This window comes from Synchytrium microbalum (assembly GCF_006535985.1).
Source record: "Synchytrium microbalum strain JEL517 chromosome Unknown SmJEL517_scf0003, whole genome shotgun sequence".
NCBI lineage: Eukaryota > Fungi > Chytridiomycota > Chytridiomycetes > Synchytriales > Synchytriaceae > Synchytrium > Synchytrium microbalum.
In genome coordinates this window covers 865,984-887,956 of record NW_022158352.1, presented here as the reverse complement: position 1 = coordinate 887,956, position 21,973 = coordinate 865,984, and the positions used below count along the sequence as shown (strand labels likewise).

Below are 21,973 nucleotides of genomic sequence, written 5' to 3'. Positions count from 1 at the left end.
AGCCAAAAGGAGAGTTTTTCTTCAATTCAAGGGCTGACATCACACCCATCTTCGTCGGTACGTGCCTACAGTACAGGCCTACCTAATAAACACATCAATTTCATTAACAAGTACACTCATCAAATTCTAATCATCATATGCACTCTTAGAAACTCAAGTCGAATCCATTACATATTGGTGAACGAAGTCAAACGTCCCCATTGCACGAAGATACACCAATGAGCTCGGCAAACTCAGCGATGTTCTCGATCGGGGCTACTCCAATCATGCCAGTTACCTCATCGTCAATATCCTATACCGCTCAGATGGCTCCCGCTGTACTGTCTAGTCCTGTGGACGTCTCGCAGCACGTTGGCACCAATCACAAAATAGCAGTGTCTGATCTATGCAATGGTAAAAATGAAGATGATTTGTGTTCATCCTCGAATCGATCGGATTATCATCATCCTTGGATTCAATCATCACTTTGACATCATTGTGCTAACACATGTCAAACCTGGCTGCTTTTAGGATATGATCCCAACGATGTATTAGTAGCGGAAGCATTGGCCGGACTGCGGAATGGTGGAATGACTGGCAAGTACTTGAATAAAGGCAACCTTGCCACCCCGAAAACAACACAAGGCTAAACCTAATTCCAAACGTTCACAGGTGCTGCTCAATCTTATCCAATTCCAATCCAATCATCCAGTTCATTATCAGCAGAACAATCACCCCATGCATCCATCTCATCAGCATCATCTCCAATCATCCATCAAGAGCACTTTATGCAAAGAGTGACAAATATACCCATTGTGAATAAATCCATAAACCAGATTGGTGCTGTATACGAGGCAGGCAAAAACACTAGTCGCATTGTACGATACTCGGCAGAAACTGTCGAAACTGGAGTCAAATCGATATCTGGTCCTATATTGGACAAACTCGAACCCGCCTTGGCTCCATTGGATCGATTTGCTTGTAATCAACTCGATAAACTGGAACGAGCCGTACCCTCCGTATTCTCTCCTGTGCCCGGTGGAAGTCCTGTTATGGAATCAGCGTCCATAGATCCTTCATTGTCAGGTGACGCTGTAGATCGAATGATGGCAATAGATAGTTCACGGCCTCCTCAAATACCCTTTCCAACCATACCACAATCACCACATCTGGTACGAGCTAGTGCTATGGGTAGCTCGCCTGGATATCCATTACCCCCTGTATCTCCTGGTGGATTTGGAGTCAACGGCACAATGTCGTCAAGAGGGGATATGCTGATGGACCATAAACCAAGGTCAGCATGGCAGACTGCTCTGGGAGGAATGTCCTCCATCGTGTTAACTGACGAGACTATGCGAGCACTCAAATACTGTCTGCAATGGCTTCAGGTTGGTTTGGGTGAAACATCATCAAACATCCAACAGCAGCTTTAACGTGTTTCAATTCAATTCATAGTATGCTACATCTCACATTGAGCGTCAAATTGCTATATTGAGAGATTATCTGGCAAGAGCAGGTAGTCAAGTAGTAGGAATGATTGCTGGATCTTCAAGGTATACAACGTGTATATGCTTTACTTTCTTTGCCTCTAGATGTGCACTTTGAATACTCACACATGATGCTCCACAATATAGTCAACTCACGCCACCATTATCTCCATCAAACGAACTGGCCATGACAACTGGAAATGATTTGATGGCTGTCGTAGTTGGTATCAAGAGAGAGATTGTAGATACATTAAGAAAGGTGGTGGATGTCATTGGACGGTATGCTGCTGCTTACCTACCGGGAGATGCCAGAACCAGCGTTAGAGGTTTCATTCTCAACCTTCCAACTCGATGGGTAAGCAAGTTGGCAGCAAAAATAAAGCACTTATTTATGTCTTAGCATTATCTAACATTGAATCTGCACTCTGCAGGCCACTTTGAATGGAAGTGAAGCATCATCAGGCAACAACACCAGCACCAATGCTGCTTCTGCTGAAGCTCACAAAGTATTGACGCTAGCAGGAGAATCATCTAACATGCTAAAATCAGTCATGCACATCTTTGCACAAACCGTAGATGGTGCTGAACGATTGATGGGTAGAGTAGTAGGTGTTGGTTCATGGGGCGCAGTCCCTTCACCAGTATCAAACCCAGCAGTATATTCATCAGTCCCATGCATTTTACCTGCTGCTAATGGTAATAGTAGCATCAACAATAGTAACGAACACCCATTAAATGAAGTCGTAGTCAATGGTGTCATTGCCTCTAAAGATGATGATATGGAGGAAGATGACGAAGAAAATTACGACGATCCCTCAGGAATGGAGGTCGACTCGTAACGACATTTATAAACTGAAGAAGGATCAGAATAAGATAGTTGAAAAAATATGTACAATTTTTGTAGGGAGGGAAGAGAAGGGAGTTGGAGTAGGAGGACCTATTTGAGGGGGAGATCTGGTGATGTCGTTTTTCTGTTTGAAGGGGACATTCCTTGTTGTTAAGCCTCTATTCGTACAAAGAACAAAATAGTATACAATCAATTTCACATTTACCGCATGCATTTTCTATGAAAAGGGATACATTGGTTTCTATGCTGTACAAAACAGATACCTTTAGCAGAAGGACAACTTTGGCATACTTTCCAACCTAATCACAACTTGTGATCCCTTCCAATATTTATAGGTTTCAAACAAGCTCTGATATCAGCAACAATTTTTGTCGCTTGAGATTGGTTTGGTAGAGGCCGTACACCAATCATGGAATTGACAAAATAGTCAATTTCATCGTTCTTGTTTTCTGGATGCCAGTTATAGACACTCCCTCCAGCGCAACACAGTATGCAGCCCGCAGCTGCAATATCCCAAACTCGTAATCCAGCCTCATAGTAGACATCAGCAGCACCTATTATAATTTTTTAGTATTTACTGTTTTCATTTGGATCATAGTAAGCATCAGCAGCACCTTTAGCGACATTACATAGATTTAGAGCTGCTGAGCTATTCAAATAGAGTGTACGAGTAAGAATGAAAAAAATGAAATCGATCTGGCCAAGTGAGTATCTGATGAAATGATTTCACATTACCCTAAACATCTCACACCACGGAACTTTTCCTTAATCAGCAAGTCCTTTAACGTATCATTCTTTGCATTCGTAGTGCCTATCGATCTGTCTGATCCAAACTCTGTAATGACAAGAGCCTGAGCGAGAGATTGCCAATCTCGTTTGCTGAGTGGTAGCGATCTGCCATTCAAGAAGGAACCGATTCCGACGACACCAGTGTATAGCTCATTCAAGATTGGATTGAATACCACGCCCTACCGTTTCAGTCAGGTCAAAGATTCTGTAGAGAGGTTGTTGACGATGTTTGGACTCACCACAACTGGTTTGGAGTCTATAGCCAGAGCGATGCATACACAAACGAATGGGAAGCCATGATAGAAGTTTGTAGTTCCGTCAATCGGATCCTGGTTAATAACAGGTCAAGATCTGTCTAACTGTGACAGGTAAAAGTGACTTTTTCAAAGAAAGGGGACATACCACAATCCAAGTATACTTTGAAGATCTACGTGAAGATTCAGAAGCTGAGGCTTCTTCTTCCCCAATGAATCCATGATGAGGGTATTTTGACAAGAGTATCTTCTTGACGATCTTTTCAACTTCCACGTCGCTTAAAGTGACTAGGTCTTGTTCCACCAGTTTAGTCTTGAATACACGGGGCAATTCCCAAGCATCGACGATCACCTTCCCTGTAGAAAGATATGAGAATGTCAGTCAAAACTGGTTTTGCGTTTTGTTCAACGTTCTATTTCATAGGCAAAGGGACCATGAATGTACCCCCAGCTTTGGCTGCAATTATAGCTGTCTCCAGATATTCCGAATAATCCATCTCCTCCTCTGGTTTGTGAAGAAACGGCAAGAAAGGCAATCAATTGATTAAGCAAAACGCAATGAAGGTGAAGGCCACCACCAACACGTTGTGGAAGGAATCGAAGAGGAACGCAGTATTATCTGTTACGTGTTTGACGCGTGCATTGTTTGAGCAGAGTTCCGTAATGTCTTCTGCTACATTGGTAGCAATCTTAATGCGGAAATCGAAACTAAGATCTATGTTTTGGAGGAGTGGAAGGTAGGATTACACGCTCACATGCAGGTAGTCATTGATATTGGATATATCCATGTGTCTTCTATCGTGTTTTATATGTTATGTTGCTTCTCTTGAAATTCGCACTCCGTTACGTTGCGACAAATTTGATCCGTGAATTTTTCTTTCCCTAGCATTGCAAAAGCAAACGACCACTCTAGAGGAAGAGGGTGATAATTAATATATAACAGTACCTATATACTTTATATACAGGTAGTATCACAATGGGTACACATTTGCTCTAGCATTAAAAGGCTGCATTTCACTCACATCCAGTATTTTTAAAACCAACAGCCATGGCTGACAAGAAGACCGGAAAGAAGGAGGCCAACTTCACCAACTTCATGATTGGAAAGTCTTTATTTTTCTCGTTCTAGTCTACACACTTCTTATCTTGGAACTATCTCGACATTGATGCGATAAATCTTGTAATTTTGGAGCCTAACATTTCATACCACCCAAATGTTTAGATTTCTTGATGGGTGGTGTGTCTGCTGCCGTATCCAAGACTGCTGCTGCTCCCATTGAACGTGTCAAGCTCCTCATCCAGGCAAGTCTCGATACTCGTCTTGCCCGTGAAGAAAAAAATATTCGAGGCAAAATTTCATGCAAATCTCAAGTCGATGGGATGGAGCGTGATGGATGAGAGAATCGATTATTTCCATCGTATCTAAGGATCGCTGATATGGACTCAACCTACACGATGCGTGGTTTTTCCAACGGAGATAGATGATTTTGCGCTCTTGTAACACCTTGAAATATGCATACACACGCGCATCCCAACGTCGAATGAACCTCCTCGAACTCGATCAAGAAGCAATATCCATCTAATTCTCATCATCATCTCCCAATTTCAAACATTAGAATCAAGATGAAATGATCAAACAAGGTCGTTTGTCAACACCATACAAGGGTATCGGTGAATGTTTCTCACGTGTCGTAAAGGAAGAAGGTGTCTACTCTCTCTGGCGTGGTAACACTGCCAACGTCATCCGATACTTCCCAACCCAAGCCTTGAACTTTGCCTTCAAGGACTACTTCAAGCGTATGTTCAACTACAAGGTCGATAAGGATGGATACTGGAAGTGGTTTGCTGGTAACTTGGCTTCTGGTGGTATGGCTGGTGCTTCATCATTGTTGTTTGTGTACTCTCTCGACTATGCTCGTACTCGTCTTGCCAACGATGCCAAGGTAATATTTAATGATTTATGGTTTTTTGATGAGCGGTGACGTGGTAATGGTATTGGGATCGGTTGATTATGTGGTGATATCAGCAAAGATCATCAATATCAGTTCATTGATGAACAATTTCCCCACACTATGTCTTGTTTTTGTCCAGACTCATCATGTCCCGTTGTATTAATACTTTTTACCCATCGTCACATTAGTCATCCAAGAAGGGTGGAGGAGAACGACAATTCAACGGTCTCATTGACGTATACAAGAAGACCTTGGCTACCGACGGTATTGCCGGTCTTTACCGTGGATTTGCCATCTCTTGTGTTGGTATCATAGTTTACCGTGGTTTGTACTTTGGTCTCTACGACTCGATCAAACCAGTCTTATTGGTCGGACCCTTGGAAGGATCTCTCTTGGGATCTTTCTTCTTGGGTTGGTCCATCACCATTGGTGCTGGTTTGGCATCATACCCTATTGATACTGTCCGTCGTCGTATGATGATGACGTCCGGACAAGCCGTCAAATACAGGTCATCCATGCACTGCTTCAGTGAAATCGTCAAAAACGAAGGTACTTCCTCCTTGTTTAAGGGTGCTGGTGCTAACATCTTGCGTGCTGTCGCTGGTGCTGGTGTGTTGGCTGGATACGATCAACTCCAACGTAAGTCTTGTTTGAGTGTGAATTGCAGTCAGTTTCATTTTCTGTGGTTCAGTTGCTAATATTTATTATATTAGTGATTATGTTCGGCAAGGCCTACAGCGGTGGTAAGAAGATCCACTCGGGGTTTCTGTTTCAACGTTTCAAAAACCCAGTGCGAGTTGTCGATATCTAACTTGTCGCTTCTTTTAGGATCTGGTTAAAAAGCTCCACTTCCGTTTTTAAACATTAAAAATTTGCAGAACCTTTATAGAAAATAAAAGTTGATTCGTCTAAGACCGCTTGTTTCCGCGATTCCTCGTGTCCTTGGCAGCTCACTTTTCGAAGATCTCCTTTGTAGGCCTGCTTTGGTTGAAGCTGAGCTTAGTTCTTAATTTTGGTCAAGACTTGACGTCGAACGTGTTTTTTCGCTCAAACCTCGGAATTGTGCGTGCAAATTCGACTGAGATTTAATTCCAGCCTCATACTACATTACTCTTTACACAGTTAGACTTGTTGCCTCAAGGACAAGTTATCGGCAACATCAATCGAAAATCAAAAAATCCATCAACAAGCTCGAAAGCTCTGCTACCACCATAGATCTGACGATTTCAACAAGCTCAAAGCTTATTCAATACAATGGATTTAACGATCTACATACTGCCAACTGCTAGCTCAAGGAATTTCAAAAATGGACGGAAACACGTATCTCCTGCAATCTGGCTATCAACATCAGAGATCAGCACTGTTTTAGGATGCACTTTGGCTCAGTATAGGAACTCACGACCGATATTGGTCCATGCATTGTTACCAGCAATGTTGTTACCTCCTGTGCTCATGTAAGTCATCTTTGACACGACAGTTAGTTGCCTTATTATTGTCGGGCGTCCAAGCGTCTCTGAAGAGTTAACCCTTTCGATCGTTCTAGGACGACAAGTGATTTCCTAACAGACACACTAGCCGCAACAAGAGCTCTCATGTCATTCTTGAATATCGTGACATTTACAACATCTGCAACAAAACAACGTGTTTCGATACCGAGATTATATTTGAGTATTGCTACAGGACGTGTACCTGGTGCTGAAATACGCACCAAACAGATACCCAAAGAACTACCGAAATACTGGCTATTAAGTACTATAACGTCGTTGGTTGTCCATATATTCGCTGTCGATGGATCTGTCTTACTGGAAACCATGTATGTCGTCAAACACGCCAATCCAGTCATATCGACGTATCTTGCATGTCCGCTCTTATGTGTCGTGTTTTACTCGACGATGCAAGTTGGATGGCGGCTGTCTCAGTTGGTGTCGTGGGCAACAGGAGGTCAAGTTGATAGGACAGAGCTGTTTCACGAGCCATACTATTCAACGAGTATAACAGAGTTCTGGGCTAGAAGGTGGCATCAGCTGTTTCGAAGGCCATATGTTGCATTGGTGTATAACCCGTTACGTAGAGTTTTTAATGGGACGCCGTGGGAACGTGTGATTCCGATTTCTGGAACTTTTATCTTTTCAGGTATGCAAATACGCTGTTGTAAGGCTGTGTCGTATTCATATGGACTAGAACCGAGCACCTTTTATAGGTCTCTGTCATGAGTACCTACTATGGTCTAGCTTTGGCTATCGTTATCCCCAAGGACACTGCCTCTCCTTTTTCGCACTTCATGCCTTGGGTGTCGTTGTTGAAGGAGCTTGGATTGAATATATGAGGCCGAACCGAAACGTGATATCGACAATGGCTGGGTGGGCGTGGTTTTTCACATTCTTTACACTCACAGGTACTTTGGATGCCAAAAAAATCGCTTATGCAGAATATCACGAATTTTGGGCAAAGTTTGACTATGCACAAATTTACTAATAGGTCCGTTATTGTTGAATCCATTCTTGGAGTTAGCAGCGCATGTGAAGACTCCAATATCGTTGGTTGGATATCTGCTCGGATTAAGGCCGCTGTATGTAATGGCTTCATAGATTAATTTAGAGCCTTAGAAAAAGACAATAGAATCACTTTCGCATAGATTCAGACACATTTCTTATTTCAAGTCAGCCTAGACTTTATATATTCACAATAGCTCTCATCAACGGGAAAAACTAATACTAGCACAGAAACAGCCCAAGCCAGTTTGACAATCATTACCAACCCAAAACTTTACAACTTGAAGGCAGGTTGCGAATAGTTGAAATTTCCAATCTCAATTCCATTCCTATCTGGATCGTAGAGAAAGACCTGCAGCACAAAAAAACTAAGCATCGTATCCAACTTGATATGTAAACACTTTACGAACGCATCTTCCTCCAAGCGACATACCTGCTGCACATTTCCATTAGCACCAGGCAGATTCACCTTCTGATATGGGATTTTCCTCGACTCCAGATTCGCAATAACCTGTTGTATGTCCTCAGTTCGAAACGCGAAATGGCGAGATCCTCCTACAGCGACGGGCTTGTACTCGATAATGCCGGATGGTGGTGGATTCTTCTTTATTTGGATTATATGGAGGAGGATTGACCCTGGTGGTGGTGTGTTGTCTGCTGGGTGTTGGTATCCACTACAATGTCAACGAGGTTTGGTTTAGCACATGGAAACACTCGATCCACGAAGGTTCCAGGATACGTAGAGACAGGATTCAAGATCAATTCTGACAGATTTCAATGTAAAGATAGACGTACTTTGGCATATACAACCACGATCCAGCAAACCCAAAGTCTGGACCTGCAAATGCGTGATGTTAGCTCCAGATGTCGATTACCACCAGTAACTCTGAATGCAGCCGTTTAAACTCGTACGTTGACATTCCCGGAAACCCATAACTTCACAATAAAACCTTTTAAGTATGTCAGCATTGTCTGTTCCCAATGCAACATGATTTAGCGAATGGATTTGTAGTGGAGCTCGTTTGGATGTAGCAGGGAAGCCATATTCCTGTTTAGTAGTCGATACTGGAGGCGTTGACGAGATTACTGGAGGGAGAGACATTATTCGCTGCAGTTTCTAAGTGGTCGTGGTGTGAACTGTGGGTGTGACAAATCTTGAAAATGTACGCAGTCGTGATTTGTGAGCAGACGAAACAGAGAGGAACCATCTACATACGAGCATGTAGCGTTTCTCCGAGTGTTTATATCGTGTCATATCGCGAAAGGTCGGTCTGTCTCGATTGCATTAGTTTGGGGAATATGAAGAATCACGATGTAGCATTTCAGTTCAACTCAATGCAGGAGGTCGGCCTTACGCGGCAACGATTGAAGAAAGCATTAAATGTCATGCATGATCAAAATCTGAAGGTATATTTATCCTTGGTTTTGGGTTATCTGTGCAACTTGATTATCTCGAGCAGCACAGATATGAATGTTTTACTCGTCGTCTTCTTCAGGGCAAGCTTGCAGTAAATCAGCAGCCAGTTCATGAGCTTCGTTCAGCAATTCTGACTATTTGGGATGTAAAAAACCAGTCAACAAAAACAAGGGATTCAAACAAAAGTGCACATACAGCATCAGCCTGTCCAGCAGGGATGGAACCATCCTCGGGATCTGTAAACTTTTCATCGACGTAGAGTTCATCAATTTGATGGATTTGTTCTTGAAGCTTCTCAACTAATGTGCGTGTGTGTGAAGTCAGAAGTCACGTATATTTGCAATCATCCCAAATGCTCGAAAGATAGCATGGTCATCTACATTTGATCATTCAAATATTCGAAAATATAAACTTAAATATCAAATTGAACTCACCATCATCAGAGGTGTAGTTTGTATCCTTGAGCTTGTTTAGTTTGGCGATAATCTTTTCCAATTTGGTTTCAATACCCTTGATAAAGTCACCCATTGCTGTATAGCGAGCTGAGATTATTTAGAAGAAAAGCTGTTGATTTGTTGTTGGGGAAGATTTTGCAAGTGGTTTTGCAGCAAAAAGTTGAAGATTCACTTGTGACCAAGTGACCAATGCAATTACACGTGGGTTGACCTGAAAATATTTCAGGATGGGAATCAAACCCCTCGTTTCAAGTCCAAGCCGTCCAAGACAAGTCAGGGAACGTCGTCGAGTGATGTTGGTATTGGCTGTCTGGTTGGTGCCTTGATGTGGGTGGTTATTTGATTTTGACAATTGCGAAACAAGGGCTTGTCATGATGAATCTCCTGCAAGTAAGCGATTCTGACATGCAAACGATTTTAATAAGAAATTCTGCATACATTTTCGTTCCTCTCTTGTTTGAATCTACACTATTATTAAACAAGTTGTTCGATTTTCAGGTATTTTCGGGTTTCTCATTAGTGCGAAACTTCTTCAACGATGTCACGTATTCATAGTGTAGTAATGGACGTGCTTGATACCCTCATACAGTCCGTTACCACTTCCTTTCGCAGCTAATCAAGCTTGCGTCAACAATGAGGAAAACGGAATTGCGCAAGAAGATAAACCAGAGCGTTTTTATGCGTTTTGTACGTTTTAATTGGTTACTTCTTTACAGTTATGAGCACATATGATATGGTTTTATCTGAGGATGGTACTATCTGTGTAGTCTAGTACTTGACATCTTCGTTCTTTCCCCCAATACCGACAAACTCGGCAACTTTAGCAGCACCCTGCTTGACTTTGTCCATAACAGTTGGTTCACTGTTTGTGGAAGTTCCAGATGTTGTGTTGTCAGAGATGGAGTTCTTCGTATCCTTGGCAGACTGTTGCATGTCTTCTCCATGTTCCTTCATGCCTGAGCCGACAGAGTGCTTGATATCTGCAGCCTTGTCTGATACAGCTTGTTTCGCACCTTCATATTTGTCTTGGATTCTGTGAGGATGAAGAGAGTGAGAAGATGGTTTGGTTGGCGGAGAAAAGTGCAATTCGATTCCATACTTTTGGCCAATGTGAGATGCAGTAGCCTTGGCGTCTTCCAATTTGGATTGCGCAGTTTCTTTTCCTGCCTCGTAGTGGTCGTGAGCCTTGTCGATCAAGCTATAGTAAGGTTTTTGTGTGTGAGAATCTTATCGACCATGATCATGAAGATCGTTGTCATAACGCAACCGCTTACTTTTGAGCATGATCGTGAGCGTTCTCAGTTGATTCCTTGAGAGCGTTCTAAAGCGAATCGAAAGTCAGCGACAAGATACAAGATGTCAAAACCAAACGCGGCACAAACCTTGGTATCAGTGGAAGTAGTGCTAGCAGTGTTTGAAGTGTTTGAAGACATGTTTCTAATACGTTTAGATGCTGCGAGGTTACTAGGCTTGAATGTGTTGAGTGTTGGTGTGATTCGTTTGTTGATACGAGTGATAGATTGCATGGTGAAGATTTCTGAAGTTTGAGAAAGAAGTGGTGGTTTTTATAGTGCCCGATTGCCCCCGCTCGTGGGGTAATCACAAGGGGGCGATCGACATAACTGTACCAAACCATGAGGAAACCTTAAAATGTGACAGGAGCGGTACGCGGCACCAAGATAAAGGATTTCTCGATTTTTCGATGGAAAGTATCACAAAGCAAAACCTGTACGGTTGGCGTCTGGCGTTTGACACAGAGGACGTCTCTCGTAGTTGATGCAATGGCCACATCGAAATGTTGATGTATTTACAGAGGACGTGATTTGAGCCAACCAAAATGGAGTCCAGGTCGTTTTCACGTGTAATAAATATTTGAAAATTGTTAAAAATAAAATCCTCGTCCTCATATAGCCCGTAACATTTTCCGGTTGGTGTCTTTCGTTTGTTCACGCACATCCAAAGGTTGCAATTGAGAGTCAAAGACGTGAAGGAAGGAGAAGATGGGTCCGAAGCTGAAGAAAGTTGTGCGGGCGCTAGGATACCTGCCAGTCCTCTTTGTGCTCGCTATGCTAGGATGGTCTTGGTATGCGTATCAGCTAACAATTCGTAAGTTTTGTGATTTGGAAGTCAAGCAATGAGTGGGAGGAAGTGTTCCAGGAGCTGTTTTAGCAGTTGCAGTATCAGTTGAGACCCACTGTATACGTCTAGACTGTTTTGCCTCACCCATTAAGCTAACCTCCCTCACAATCAGCCAACATCATCACGGATACCTCTGCTCGAGTGACTGTCCTAGCAATATACCATTTCCTGCTGGCATTACTTATATATACCTATCTATTGACCGTCACAGCTCCGCTAGCCTCTCCAAACCAAGATCTACTAGACTCGAATGAAGCAAATAGTGATGACTTACCACCACTGATACCAAACGGAAGCTATTCTGCACTCGCATCTGACGACGACGTAGAAATCGAGACAGTCACAACCGCATCTTCAAAGCCAGCTCCTAATCTGCCGCCGTCGATACAGGCCAAGAGGAATGGAGAAGTCAGATTTTGTAGAAAGTGCAAAGTCTGCAAACCGGATCGGGCACATCATTGTTCCATCTGCGACTCATGTACTCTTCGCTTCGACCATCATTGCCCGTGGCTAGGTAGGTGTACATACATTTAAATTTGTTCTATGTGAGAATGCCCCAAAGTAACATAACTGTATGTACACTACTAGGTAGATGTGTGGGACACACGAATCATAGATATTTTATCTTGTTTCTGATATATGGATGGATGTACAGCGTCTTTGTTTTTACAACTACGGTTGGGAGTCTTGTGCAAGTCACAATTGATCCTGAGGTGAGCTGAGATATTGTCGAAAACATTCCTAGCAATCAGCCTTTAAAACGTTTTCTTCGTCTCCCTTTGCAGGCCCTGATCAACATCAGTTTCAACCACGTCATGCTTGTGATAATCAGCAGCATCTTCTCGTTTTGTCTCACTGCATTCACCGGCTTCCACATATACCTCATAAGTGTTAACAAGTACGTTACTCTCCCAATTTATCGCTTTTTATATCAACTAAACAAACATATCAATAGAACAACTGTAGAAGCTCAGAGCCGAACTCGAGTCAGGTTGAATAAAAATAGACCTGTAACAAGGCTGCCGAATAATGTAAACCCATACGATTTAGGATGGCGCAAGAATGTAGAATCTATAATGGGACCAAACCCGTGGCTATGGCTTGTGCCGCTTAGAAACGTAGACACAGGGAACGGCCATCACTTCCCTCTGAATCATGCTAGGATAAGCTTCCTCGTAGAATCAAATGTTTGAAGATGAGAACTGTAACAAAAACCGTCTATAAGTGTAGTAGATAAATATATTATTTGTTTTTGGTTTAAATCAGAGGGTTCTAAAGTTTTAGGTCTAGCCTGCTTTTACGAGATCGGTTTCGCGTCTTTAGGTGGTTTAGGCGGCACTGGGAAGAAGGAGGCTGGTATGGCACTTGCCATTGCATTGTACGAGTTGATGCGTCTGACACCTTCTGACCCATACCAAAACAACATCCAGTGACCTCCTGGCACTCTTAGATTGCCGTCTGATCTCTCAAAGTACCTAGCGAATGGTGAAGGAATAATTAATCGAAATTGCTTGTTTCCAGAGTAAAAAGCTTACTCAAGGCTAAAAATGCAGAAACATTGCTTTGTCGAAATACTCACCACTTGTTGACTGGATTATCAGCCCGAGACCTCCAACTCAAATCCTTGTATTCCCTCAACATGCTCTTCCAAAGAATATCAGCGACACCAACTCCCTGGCTTGTAGGAGCAACTGCAAACTTATCTAGATATGGTATATACGGTGCATCTGGATATATAGGGTCATGTTCGTGAGTGACGATAGCAGCCCCCTCATACTCCCCAGCAACAATAACAGTCCCCACAATGTTCTCAATCCGATGCCAATACTTGTCTGCATCCAATTTTTTACCGAATGATGCATCCATTAGTGATGAGAGTGCAGGTAAATCTAGTGTGGATAACGAGGTATGCAGTTCGACTTCTAAGCCGCGTCGAAGTACTGTCGGTGGCCGTATAGCGTTTCTGGATAGAGCACGACCACGAGCTGCATGTGCTAGTGGTTTATCGGTGATGAGATTCTCGATTAGGGCTGCTGATGATGATACAGATGCAATCACTGCTGACGACGATGACGGCAGTGAGTTTAATATAGATCTAACAGTGTCTAGATTCTGGACATCAGAGTCTTCGGCTGCGTCATTAGATATTTCACGAAACTCGTGCGCTAGATTTATAAAGCCTACTGGATGACCGTCTCGTAGCATGATACCACCTCGTGAGTTTGCCAAGACCAGCTTGACGGGTGCTTGATATGTCGTATCAGCAGCAAAAGCTAATGATAATGCTTCTAGACACTGTCGCGATGGCAGCGTGGTCGTAGATCCACTTGGACCGCCCATGGGAACAATTACAGGTATACCAGCCACCGACAGTGCGATATTTATAGCAGTTAAATCTACAGCTAATCTCCCATCCACCTGTTTAGAGTCTATTATTGTCGATATGGCAACCCCAGTATCAATCATCGCCGACTCTTCTACTAAACTCGACGTTGTTGGTTCCAACAATCTAAACACACTATTATATAACGGCATTGCACGTCCCAGTCCAGCTTCAATAGCATCCGCAACACGGAAAGATTCACGAATCATGGCGTCTCGTTCCATTTTAGGATGTTTCTTTAGTTTCACTGTTGCGCTCTTGGTGTCTGCCATCAACACGACTATCGGCATTAATCCTAGTTTGAGTAGATGCACCATTGTAGCTGCGAATTTCGCCAGTTCTGCATCTGGGATGTGACATTCGAGACCAACAAGTGCTAGATGTCGTTGTCGTGAGTCTGGTATCGGATGCGAAGATAGGATTTCTTTGGCTATGCCACGATATCCAACTGGTTTGGTTTCAGACTTTGGTGATGAGGTGACGGGATCTGCTGAGGCTGGTGCGAATCGTTTCAAGTATCCTCGTGCTTCACGTTGAGATGGCAGTGCTCTCAAAACATTGAGTATCAAATCCTGGAGAATGTGATGTCAGTCAACGGTGGCGATTGCGACAAGCACCTCAACACGGCAACTAATGCATACTCTGTTCTGCTTGGCAGCTGTTGGTACAGATGGGGCTGATTGCGGAGCTTGAGGCTATCATAATTCAAAAAAGAATTCTGTTTGGTTAGCTAAATTGCGTGAATGTTGAATAGAACGATGGCGTCAAGAAGAAGCAGAACCGCGATTTACCTTGGTCGAATATGCACGACAGCACGCTCTCCAGGTGTTTTGCATCCTCCTCATCGCCGCTTGCTCTATTCGTTTTCCCAACGTTTTTGTGATTTTGATTGAATGACGTGTCAGAAATCGACAAGTACGAGACAGACCGCTTCTGCAAAGTCCAATCTATAGGAAACGCAAGAAACGCCATTGGAACCCGCGGACTTTAATATTGGCAGTTTGGCAGCTAATTCTGCAATTCCAACTTCGAGGTTGTGAGAGAGGGAGGAAAGAGCAAGATTCAAGATGTTTGGAGCAGACGGACCTTTCTCTTTGTCACGGCGCTGGATCTGACATATCAGGTAGAGCTTGTTATGGTCCTGTGTTGGCTTTGGAAACCGTCAAACAATCTTGTTGATCAATCGTCGATTTCATCATCATTAGATGGATTTCAAGGAGAGCTACTGCTTCCATATGCTAGATGTAAATGAAGGCAAGCTGATGCGTCCTTTACTTGTATAGGTGTTGGCTCATAATATCCAACATTTGGAATCAGCGGCAACCCATCAGAAATCACTCACACACACAGAACTCTTAAGAATCGAACTCAAGATCCTGTACTTCGTCAATTGGTACTTTTGGTACTCTATTCTCTTGCTCTTCGGTCCTCCGCCACGTGCAAAGTGCCAAGTTTCAATCTTCTTCAATTTTACTTTCACGCTCATGTTTGTGAATGGTGTATCTGCATGCTCTCGTCCACTTGCTATTACCATGGGAGGTTCCAAACAATCTCTTCAATCTAGCCCTCTCGCTGAGAGTGGCTGTCTGATGAAGGTTGGGGCTATCAGCCAAAGCAATGACCTCTTCGCGGGCGGAGAGAAGCTTTGGGGGAGCACTTATCGAGCCCTTTGAGCCGACTGCGTGGTTGCTTTGGCAGCCATGAGCCAGTCCATTGCGGTATCCCCTGCTGGTCATTGGGCGATAAGGCAGACAAGATCACCGAAATACGAACGTTTCAAATCATCATTAGGTGGATTTCAAAGAGATTCCTCGACCTTCGTAACCCGGATCTAGAGGAAACCAAGCCGATATGTCCGTATTCAGTATGGGTGCTGTCTTGTGATGTCCAACATTTACGATTAGCGGCAAACCCAACAGACATCTCACACACACACACACAATGAACTCGTAGGTAGAGAACACAAGATCCTAAACCCTATCAAATAGTACTGCTAGAACTCTATGCTGTTGCTCTTTAACCCCTCTTCTTGTAAGCTTCAGGTTTCAATCTTCTACACACTTACTTTCACCCTCTTGTTTGAAAATCATGTATCTGCGTGCTCTCGCCCACTTTGCAATTGTATGCAGAGTTTCAACAATCTTTTCAAACGCAGCCCTCGTCACAATTTGGAGGGTGGCTGTTGATGGGATTGGGGCTATCAACCAAAGCAATAACACTCTTCACAGAGAGAGTTTTGGGGGAGCACTTATCAGCCCTTTGAGGTCGCTGCATTTTTGCTCCGGGGAGAATGAGCAGTCACATTGAGGTATTGCTAGTTTGGGGCGATCAGGCAGACAAGATCACCAAAAAAGGCATCAAACAGACTCGTATACAAGGAGTAATGTAACAGATTTAATTATAATTTGTATAAGTCATACATTTCGAAAGCTGAATAAGACTTGGAGACGATTCTGTAGCCTCGTTTGGCAGTAAAACTATGTTTGTAGTAATTGCTGGCATAGTACATGAGGTAGGCATGATCTTGCTTTAGCACTCACTGACGACGCTCACAAGGAAGCATATAAAACCAGTCTTGCTAGTGCTACAACCATTCGTAATTAAACTGACCACATGTTTTTGTCAACTATAGAGCAAGATCAGCCTAGCTTCATCAGAATTCAGATTCTATATACAGAGTAGAGAGAATGACCAGGATTTCATTCATAGTGGGGAAGAGCTCATGCTTTATATGGAAGAGGAGGATGGATCGGATGTTTATGAATTCGCTGCCGCTGTTGGTATAGAGTCGCTGGACGATGCCGACGTTGAAGGATACAGAGCAGCCTTAGCAGCAGGTTTCACCCTCCGTGACGAAGGAGAGTTTAATCTATATATTAGGCGTGTTCTTTCTCGAGATCGTATACGCCATAGGTGCCATTGAATCTGCACCGTAGCATGACGAGATATCCCTTACGAGAAACAACAGGTCCATCACCAGGATCAACTAGGCGGTTTTTCTATTCCATCGTCGTTTTCAATAAAATCTTGTCATTTGCAATCAAGACGGTGGCCAATGCTCAAATTGTTGAGATTCGGTAGTGTATACGTCATTCACTGTGCCATCTGCAGCATCACCAGTTGTTTTGTCCTATCGTGCTAAGGTGTGAGGAAGTATGTGTGAAAGCTGTTGAGCTTGACGGTATAATGCTATGGGAATCAGAATGTGATTTAATAGTCGAGACATGCAAAAAATGGACGATGCATGCTTTCTATCCTTACTTGAAGAGCGAAACGTGGTATCCGAACCACAGTAGTAACCCTCGAATTCGAAAATCTAGATCTTGCGTGAATTTTGGCAGATGCCTATTTCTACATAAAACGAGTGTCGTCAAGCTAGAGCCAAAAAAGGGGCACTAACCAATCAGCATGTGTGCACACCTCGAGTGCTGTTTTAAGTAGCACTTGGAGTCACAGAGCACGATACCTCCATATATACCTCAACATATCAAAACCAAAATCATCCAGAGGTTAACAAAAAATTGCAAAAGTTCCCGTAAACAAAATGTGAAGACATTAACCCTGAGCACGTTTCCCACAATTCGCTTCGTACCCACGTCCGACTAGTAATCACGATAGGAGCAGCAACAACACAAACCACATCCCCAACCAAATTAATGAATACACCCTTAATTCCATATGCAACTTAAATAGGACCTTGTTGCTACCAAACCAAGTGCGAATACAATAATATCATACAGAATCGCCAAGGTCAATCAAACCGTTTCTGATACTAATAAAAGCGATGTTAGTCGGGAGCCAAAACAACAGCTTTGTAATAGCGCCTTAGGCTACCTTTTTGAATTTAGGCTTATTCTTTGACGAAGACCCACTCGTATATTCCATATACGCCATCGAATCAGCACCCGACAATGACGAGATATTCCCCACACGACGAACAACGGCTCCATCATCAAGATCAATTAGACTATTTTCCACGTCATCGTCCTTTTCGATATAATCTTCCTTGTCGTTTGCAATCAAGACCGTGGTCAAGAGCTCGATTTGTTGAGACTTGGTAGCGTATACTTGATTCGGCGTGCCATCTGCACCATCGAGATTGGTGATGACCTAAGTACTGACATGTTAAGTTGGAGCAAAAACCATACCGACGAAAGATGCATGACTTACCTTGAAGGCATAACCTTGATCAATCAAGAACTGCTGCCTCTTTCCAGAATATACCATTTCAACGGTATCTTTTGACACCAGTGTGTAGAAAAATGCATTGAACCCATCATCGTTACGTCGTTTGGCTCTCAGAATTCGTCCTGTGAAATTTCGAGTCAACAGAAAAACGCTGGAGACAGCATCAATTGATAAGTTAATCTCATCATACCTAATCTCTGAGCTTCCTGTCGTCGTGATCCATAATGAGATGATATCTGAATCAAGACAGTAGCTTCCGGTATATCAATCGAAGTATCACCAATCTTACTGAGAAAGATGGTATTCAGAGCTGGATTATGTCGAAAGTTGGATAGTACTTGTAGACGATTCTGTTGGCTCGTTTGGCCGTAAATGTATGGTTTGTTGAGTTTGTTCGCATAGTGCTACAATTTGACGTAATTTTGGGAGTGTCAGCCGTGCAAAAACAAATCCAGTGACGATGTCTACTACTCACTTTCAGAGCAAACACATTATCTGAAAACACGATGATTTTATCACCAGCTTGTTCGTGTCTCTCAATCAAGTATTGACAAGCTTGGAGCTTGCGTGGATTCATGGCATATAACAACTGCTTCTTTCTAAGTAACGTGATGCATCAGCATGCCAAAAAAAGGAACTCGCAGAATTTAAGAATTGTCAGCACCCAAGTACCTTGACGATTGTTTCAAGTATTCCTTGTAGAACTCAGGAGTCATGGAGCACCATACCTCAGCGCACTAAAAAGAAACATGGAGGATTCATGAGCGTTCAAACCAAAAAACTGTACTCCTAAATCTCTGGACGTACAACGCATTACCTGAACATTAGCAATATGTCCCTTCTGCGCCAAATCCAACCAATTAGCCTCATAAAGTTTCGGCCCAATAAGATAATTCAAATTCTCAATCTTGTTATCCTCTCGCACAAGCGTAGCAGTCAGTCCCAATTTACAATGCACCTTAATGACCGTCAGCGTCTTTCTAAACATATCGGCAGGGACAACATGCACTTCATCCAAGATAAGCAATCCCCATTCCTGAGATTCGATCATCTTCATCATCTTCTGAGCATCATATGCCCGATTGCCAGAATAAGCCACCATGGAATATGTAGAGACGAGGATACCAGCTTTAGCTTTAAACGGCTTCTTAGTCTCGGAATCGAATCGACCGACATCTATATCTAGTGCTGTCGACCAATGCTGGAATTCTCGAATCCATTGAGCGACACTGACTGCCGACCAACATAACACCAACACACTCTTCTTTATGGTACATGCTGCAGCGACACCTGTAAGTGTCTTGCCAGCACCACATGGCAAGACTATAATACCAGATCGTGCTCGTCCATTACCAAACATTTTAGATAATGCTTTCGCTTGATATGGTCGTAAAGTAGTCGATGGTTTCAAATCAATCTTGGTATTCGGGTTACGTTCGTCCTTACGGAAATCGTATTCTTCGAGCATGGGATAATTGAGATCAGAGCATCGTTTACGTACTTGTTCGGCTTTTGCAGGATCTATTTCGAATGATTTCGTATTATCGGTATCGGTATCTTCGTTCATGACGTCTGCCATCCATCCTAATTGTTGTGGTTGCTGTTCACTCCATATTCCTTCTAGCTCTTCAGCTTGCATTGGAGCTCGTTGTTGCTGTTGTTCGTCCACCTGCTCTTCTTCGTCTGTTGATTCATTTACAGGTTCTATTACAGGTGTTGAGGATGACGAAGCGTTTGATCCGTTTGTTGCTGTTATTTTGGCTGCTACTGTTGGTTTTGTTATTGATGGCGCAGCTCCAGACACAGTCGGCGCCTCAGTCGGAAACACAATAGCCTCACTCCTCCCACCAGTCTCGACAAGTTGCGCATCACCCAACACAGTCTCCTTAATAACATCATCCTTTATCAGCCTCTCCAACACTTCCGGGAACTTGGACTCTACATAATATCGATTATGCTGCAACAAGAGCTTCACCTTTCCATACGACACTGTATACTTTTTAATAAATGCCTCGACACGTGGCGGGATGGCCACTTTACTCAACCGATTCAGGACTTCTATGATACTCTCGGTTTCAAGACCGACTGATACAGCAGCATACAACGAGTATTCGGTGAGTCTGTATTCGTGCACGTGTGATGGTCGTGATACCGGCTCGGCTATAGCGACGAGAAAGTCCTGGGCTTGATCGGCGATTGGAGAGAAGGCTTCTAGGATGATGATGTTGTCGTTGGTAATGTATAGTGGTCGTAGCTCGTGATCTTCTTTGAGCCTGAGATGGGTATAGTCCGTGTCTCGTTCCTCGAATAGTTCCGTGACTTCATCTTGCACTGTGTCCTTTTGCTTTGATTTCTTTTGTGTAAGTACTGGTATAGTGCGAGACTTTGATGCTTTAGGCGTCTCTTCAGGCTCAGATTCAAAGTCATCGTCGACAACAGGTTGGACGACCTTCTTTGCTTTAGCTTTTCGTGAAGATGACGCAGCCGATGGAGCAGGACTAGCAGCTTCCTGTTCCTCTATGTCGTGATCTTCTACATCATCTTCACTGCTATCGTCAGGGGCTTGGTAACTCTCATCCAGATCATCAGAAATGTCTCCTCCATTTGAATGCTTGCCATTACTGATTAGCGAGCTTGGATCAGCATCGTCAGTGAGATCAATGATCTCCGAATCACGCGTAGGCCTGGTAGTAGTCGTTGATCCTATTGTTTAAAAAGCTTTCAGTCACTAAAGTATTCAACAAGGAACTGGTGAATGCAGAACCTGTAGCTCTGGATCTCTTTCGAGAGTGAGAGGTATCAGAAGAGCCCTCGTCTACGTCGTCTTCATCTACGATGCGCCTCTTTGCCATTATAAAGCTATGATCTTGGATTGCTCACAATGAAATTCGCAAGTTTGCAAAACTAGACGTGTCGCCTCATTCGAAAGATTCACCTAGTTTGAAATAAAATGAGAGACACGTGTTTATTTACGTGATTTGACACGTAGTGTATCGTCTGACTCACTTGAATGGTCTAATTGCCAGCACTCTCAACCTCAAAAACCACAATTAATCCTACCTCTTCATCGTTAATAGCAGAGCGAGCGCCTGCAGTAATGCCAAGTCAGCGCTAGGTCATGAGTTCAAATCTCATTCGGTCCTATAACTTCTGTCCCACGGTTTCTCCTGATGGAGTTATCCAGCGGTTATAATAAAACTGTTAAAGGCCAAAGGATGTCGCCTATACAATATAGAACACTCATGAAGTATAGGTTGATGATGCCTCTATTTAAGGATAACTCTACATGTCCGACTTGTAATGGTTATATGGATCAGTGGGGTGATCACGCTGCCGCCTGCCGCAAATACCCTGGATATAAGTACAGACATGATCACGTACGAAACATGTTGGGAGATGTATTACGTAGAGCCGGTATCAACTCTGGAGTAGAAGTACCTACAGGCTTCTTAGGAGATTTGAGCACCTCGAAGGATGGAAAAAGGCCTGCAGATGTGATGATATACAACTGGTCCAATGACAGACATGCCTGTGTTGATGTAACTGGTGTCTCGCCTTTAGCTCATGTGAAGTCAGCGCCAGGAGTAGCCG

General features: G+C 43.3%; 5 protein-coding genes across 5 annotated transcripts; 2 read left to right on the top strand and 3 right to left on the bottom strand.

Annotated features, from left to right (window-relative positions):
- Positions 1 to 239: 239 nt before the first annotated feature.
- On the top strand, positions 240 to 2,305 carry SmJEL517_g01005 (uncharacterized protein; the record flags this gene model as incomplete). Its single annotated transcript, XM_031166933.1, has 6 exons — positions 240 to 393; positions 511 to 580; positions 692 to 1,367; positions 1,435 to 1,532; positions 1,614 to 1,821; positions 1,898 to 2,305. 6 exons carry the CDS (start codon positions 240 to 242, stop codon positions 2,303 to 2,305), a joined length of 1,614 nt encoding a protein of 537 aa, XP_031027033.1.
- A 311-nt stretch (positions 2,306 to 2,616) lies between these two features.
- On the bottom strand, positions 2,617 to 3,853 carry SmJEL517_g01004 (uncharacterized protein; the record flags this gene model as incomplete). The annotated part of the gene is made up of 6 exons (XM_031166932.1): positions 2,617 to 2,867; positions 2,928 to 2,962; positions 3,049 to 3,281; positions 3,342 to 3,431; positions 3,505 to 3,713; positions 3,802 to 3,853. The coding sequence occupies 6 exons, from the start codon at positions 3,851 to 3,853 to the stop codon at positions 2,617 to 2,619; spliced, it is 870 nt and encodes a 289-aa protein (XP_031027032.1).
- A 1,131-nt stretch (positions 3,854 to 4,984) lies between these two features.
- SmJEL517_g01003 (uncharacterized protein) lies at positions 4,985 to 6,147 on the top strand (the record flags this gene model as incomplete). Its single annotated transcript, XM_031166931.1, has 4 exons — positions 4,985 to 5,299; positions 5,497 to 5,947; positions 6,022 to 6,051; positions 6,137 to 6,147. 4 exons carry the CDS (start codon positions 4,985 to 4,987, stop codon positions 6,145 to 6,147), a joined length of 807 nt encoding a protein of 268 aa, XP_031027039.1.
- Positions 6,148 to 13,108: 6,961 nt separating this feature from the next.
- Positions 13,109 to 15,039, bottom strand: SmJEL517_g01002 (amino-acid N-acetyltransferase; the record flags this gene model as incomplete). The annotated part of the gene is made up of 4 exons (XM_031166930.1): positions 13,109 to 13,286; positions 13,391 to 14,766; positions 14,836 to 14,889; positions 14,986 to 15,039. The coding sequence occupies 4 exons, from the start codon at positions 15,037 to 15,039 to the stop codon at positions 13,109 to 13,111; spliced, it is 1,662 nt and encodes a 553-aa protein (XP_031027038.1).
- A 2,906-nt stretch (positions 15,040 to 17,945) lies between these two features.
- SmJEL517_g01001 (uncharacterized protein) lies at positions 17,946 to 21,234 on the bottom strand (the record flags this gene model as incomplete). The annotated part of the gene is made up of 8 exons (XM_031166929.1): positions 17,946 to 17,966; positions 18,029 to 18,304; positions 18,365 to 18,504; positions 18,573 to 18,786; positions 18,858 to 18,981; positions 19,055 to 19,119; positions 19,200 to 21,085; positions 21,147 to 21,234. The coding sequence occupies 8 exons, from the start codon at positions 21,232 to 21,234 to the stop codon at positions 17,946 to 17,948; spliced, it is 2,814 nt and encodes a 937-aa protein (XP_031027037.1).
- Positions 21,235 to 21,973: the final 739 nt, after the last annotated feature.